The following is a 4,395-nucleotide window of genomic DNA, read 5'->3' on the forward strand; positions in this document are numbered from 1 at the left end:
TGTTTTGGCTTTCCATGGCAGTATCGCTAATCTACATAGCAGAGACACCATTGACTTCTCGATTATTATATATATATATATATACTCGTTTCAGATCTTTGGGGGTGCCAGATGTCCCTCCAATGGTCAACCGTTGAAGGCATCGTTCAATGTCCCCACAATCCTAACGATTGATTGTATCAGCATCAACTTTTTAGAAGCCCATAAATAAATATATATATATTTATATATTTATAATACTTTGGATTGAATCGAGGTAGTAATATTACCTGGAGCAAACTGCGCAATTTCTGCAGCACGTACGGCGCGTGCACTAAACTTTCGACGGCATCTAGTCGTTGGTTGATGTCACCTACATCTAGCAACGGCGCCACCAGATGTTGCTACATCATGATAAAGTGTTGCTATTTTAGTATTATAGTATAAACTCGAAAACCGACGTAAATTTTATATAAGGCATTTTCCTATTCTCCTTTAATTGATATAATATATATTAATTGATTATTCCTTTGATACCAATATCATAAAAATAATCAATTCAACTACAACACGAACGAAAAACTCAATCCATTCGTTCACAGCGTTGCAATCTTATCTATATCGTCGGCGGATTTTATACTGGAGCCTATAGATGAAATTTGATGTTGACACCATGATCAATCCAATGGCCACGACACTTCCAAATGGACACCAGTTGGTATTGACATAGATCGTACAATGGAGTACGTACACTGAGCAGTCGCGCGCCTCCAGCCGTCTTGGTCGAATCGATGGCGTCAAGCAACGTGTGCTTCCGCGTGCCTTGCATCGACTACAAGAAATATCATGAAATAAACAGTATACTTTATAAGCCAATTATATATTTTTTTAAACTTAATTGAAATTTAGATGCAGATTTATCAAAATATATCAATAAAAATAGAAGGATCTTTTAAAAAATAAACTGAAATTCTGCATGAAATAAAAAGAATATTCCAAAACGAGGTAAACAAATCTGAAACAAAAACGATATCTTGCACAATACAAGCATTTTGGCACGTCACATCACATCCTCCTCCATTCGATCCATGTTCGTTACTAGTATCACAGATTGATAACCAACCATCACAACATATACATATATATATATGTTGTCATTTATAGCCCAATGACGTTATAGCCCAATGTCGTTATAGCCCAATGTCGTTACCTTGGTCAATTCTAGGGATCGCCATACACTCACATCAAATCGCATGCGACCAACCAACTGGCGAACGGCCGACGACGGCTTGCAAGCATGAGAATGTGACGATGGAGTTCCGACGTGCGTATATGCCAAGTACTCGTGGATCATGGATGCGGCAGCCACTGATGCGTCGGAATTAGCAAATTCCACAGACCCTTGTTTGCGAAACGTCACAACAGTCCCCAGCGCATTCATCGCATTCTCAAGACGCTGGCGCCACCACGTACTGTCCTGGACGTTTGCCACGTCATCCTGAGCTGGCACGAGGAGCTCGGACGGCTGGAGCCGAGTCAGTTCGCTGTCCACGTCATCCATGTGCACAGTCAAGACGACGAATTCCCCTGTGGAGATGTCTGTGTACGCAATATGACAAGTGGCCTGGTCTGGCTCCTTGGAGATGGATGCGAGGTAGTTGTTCTGGGTCGGCAGGAGCATCGAGTCTTCAGTCAGAGACCCCGGCGTGATCACCCGGACGACTTGGCGCTGGACGAGGCTGTCCATGCCAACACCGCCGCGCTGTTTGGCGGCTAGTGCTGACTAGAAGAGGAACAAGGCATCGATCATCGGACCACACAAGGATCGGAATAGGTAATGTAAGAAGGACACATGTGTATCTCTCTCAAGGGAGAATATATTGCGAATGATAGGCAAAGCCACGAGGACAAGGTATATATAAAGTTAAGAGAATGCATGTGGTTTGCCTATATATATATTGTTGTATGTACTAGTATGTAATATATATATATATATATATATGTACCTCGACTTGGTTGCAAATCGCCACCTTTTCGCCATGCTGGCGCACCAACTTTTCCACGTACGTGTTTAACGATGACAGAGGAAAGCCGCACATGATGTCCAGCGCATCGCGTTCTCGCGACATCCCCGCCTTGGCCTTGGTCTTGCGCGTCAATGTGATGTTGAGCAGCTAGAAACGTAAAGGATGAGATGTCGAGGAAGGGAGGGACGTCGTACGTTGGAAGCGCGCCGCGCATCGTCAGAGAAGAGTTCGTAAAAGTCTCCCACTTGGAACAGCAGCATGCAATCTACCACCAGTTGGTCAGCACCAAGACCACAAGGTGGATGATGATGATGTTTGCCATGGACAAGTTGATGCGTCCCACACTACCTGGATATTCCTGCTTTCGCTCCAAGTACTGACGGAGCATTGGTGTCACATTGTCGGAAGGCAGTGGTGGTGGGATGGACGTCGTATATGACCGACAGGCCGCCGGCCACGGTCGCCACCGCCGCGACGCTGCTCGAAGCATGTTGTCGAATGCAATTGGCGGGAGATTCCGGATAATCGGGCATTCGTAATCGGATACGTTTCCAAGCGACAATTTAACTTTTATTGTGATTTTCATACAAATTTCACTATCAGAAGCAAAAAGATAATCCGCAGAAAAAGGTCATGGTAACCAGGTAGAATATTTTAGCCAATCAGCGACACAAGAAATTTCAGATGAACCAATCAAATGTCTCGAAGAGGGCTAGATAAGGTCCGGAAATTCGTACCGAATCTACAGTGTACCTTTAACTTCATGTACTGTTACTTGGAATATTAAGGCAGATACTAGTATTTCCATAATATTTTTTATTTATTTTTCCAACCTAGCTGCATCAAATGTCGGCAGTACAATGATGCCATGGGGACTTGAAGCTGTGAATTATTTTGCTGTGCATACGACAGCGATATCCCAACTATCGCATGTGTCCTATAAATCCCAGGTATAAATCTGGGTACTACATATTTAATCAAATTTGAAAGTTGAGCGGCAGCACCGACTCGTCTTCTCGCGTGAGCCACACCATGCTACCCTCGGCACCCCCGTCCTCTGCCGTTTGTCGAAACCGGCAAGTTTGAATCACCTAGATCAAAACCACCATGAAATATGTCCAAGAATCAGACAAAACCACTGTACTTTGGAAAACTCGACAGGCCGCGCATGGATCGGCGCGAGTTGAAGATGTCGGACACACGACTGCTGCACCTTGAGCAGTGTAAAGAGGCCGCCGGCGCCAATATTCCACCATCGGACCATCGCCTCCCGCGCCCCGTACGACACTATGCGGATAAATAGTATAATAGAAATTAAAAATTCAGGAAAAAATACAAAAAAAAACTGTGTTTATTCCATTCTTTATTTATTATCATCAACAAAGCAAAGGTATGAAATAAAAAAAATGAATAAAAAATGAGACGCCATTGTGTAAAATATTTTAAAAATAGAAAAAGAAATGTAGACGTCTGCGATATACATACCGAGCATGCCGCCATCGTTTCGAAAGCTCACGGCGCCGATGCTGCTGGCGTGACCTTCCAACACTCGCCACTTGGTGGCCTACAGTGATGTGCTGCATCATAAGCAGATGATTCTAAATGGCCACGAATTCGTCTCAATGAAGGACGACGCAAGGTTCATTGTACCATGCGGAGGTCGTACAACAAGATCACGCCATCCATCGTCCCCACGGCTAGACGCTGGGTGGCTTTGTGGAAGTCCACCATGGGGAAGCGCTTGACGAGGTCGTGCAAACACTTGGTGCTCTGTCGAGACGAATCAGATACTGTATGTCGGGGCGGTAGAATCAGATACATATCAGTTTTGGTATCAGACGCAGATGCTCGTACCATCGCGAGGCATTTCTTTCGCCGGTCCGGTTTGGTCGGGTCCAAGCAAGTCAAGACCGTGTCCACGACCGCCGGCAAGTGCCGGACCATGTGTCGAAACTGCAAATTCACCCACGTCATCAAGTACACCAGCACCCCTACCCCCGTCAACCCCATGACGTGAGCACCACAAGTGACGTGTGAGCACCAAAATGAATGAAAAATAGTGACATGATATTGACCGCGCCAAACGTGACGGATCACCAAATTGAAAAGGGATATGAGCACCAAAGTGAAATGTGATATGAGCACCAAATTGAAATGTGATATGAGCACCAAACAGAAACGGGATATGAGCACCAAATTGAAAAGTGATATGAGCACCAAACTGAAAAGGGATATGAGCACCAAAGTGAAATGTGATATGAGCACCAAATTGAAATGTGATATGAGCACCAAACAGAAACGGGATATGAGCACCAAATTGAAAAGTGATATGAGCACCAAACTGAAAAGGGATATGAGCACCAAAGTGAAATGTGATATGAGCACCAAA

The 4,395-nt window shown here is 44.5% G+C and overlaps 2 protein-coding genes across 7 annotated transcripts in view; both read right to left on the minus strand.

Moving 5' to 3' along the window:
- Positions 1–90: 90 nt before the first annotated feature.
- Positions 91–2,496, minus strand: H257_17128 (hypothetical protein; the record flags this gene model as incomplete). The annotated part of the gene is made up of 7 exons (XM_009845795.1): positions 91–117; positions 270–383; positions 731–811; positions 1,190–1,762; positions 1,986–2,153; positions 2,201–2,271; positions 2,355–2,496. The coding sequence occupies 7 exons, from the start codon at positions 2,494–2,496 to the stop codon at positions 91–93; spliced, it is 1,176 nt and encodes a 391-aa protein (XP_009844097.1).
- Positions 2,497–2,806: 310 nt separating this feature from the next.
- H257_17129 (hypothetical protein) overlaps positions 2,807–4,395 on the minus strand; it is an 8,206-nt gene continuing 6,617 nt past the window's right edge. For 3 of the 6 annotated variants that reach the window (XM_009845796.1, XM_009845799.1, XM_009845797.1), the window contains 5 exons: positions 3,861–3,997; positions 3,657–3,776; positions 3,492–3,570; positions 3,151–3,293; positions 2,807–3,097 (listed from right to left, as the gene is read on the minus strand). In XM_009845796.1, coding sequence (XP_009844098.1) covers positions 2,984–3,097; positions 3,151–3,293; positions 3,492–3,570; positions 3,657–3,776; positions 3,861–3,997 — 593 coding nt within the window. In that variant the 3' untranslated portion in view covers positions 2,807–2,983. Of the gene's footprint in view, positions 3,098–3,150; positions 3,294–3,491; positions 3,584–3,656; positions 3,777–3,860; positions 3,998–4,395 lie in introns of all 6 variants that reach the window. The other 3 variants (XM_009845798.1, XM_009845800.1, XM_009845801.1) reach the window with 1 other exon arrangement.

The sequence above is a fragment of the Aphanomyces astaci genome (assembly GCF_000520075.1).
Source record: "Aphanomyces astaci strain APO3 unplaced genomic scaffold supercont1.99, whole genome shotgun sequence".
Classification (NCBI taxonomy): Eukaryota; Oomycota; class Saprolegniomycetes; order Saprolegniales; family Verrucalvaceae; genus Aphanomyces; species Aphanomyces astaci.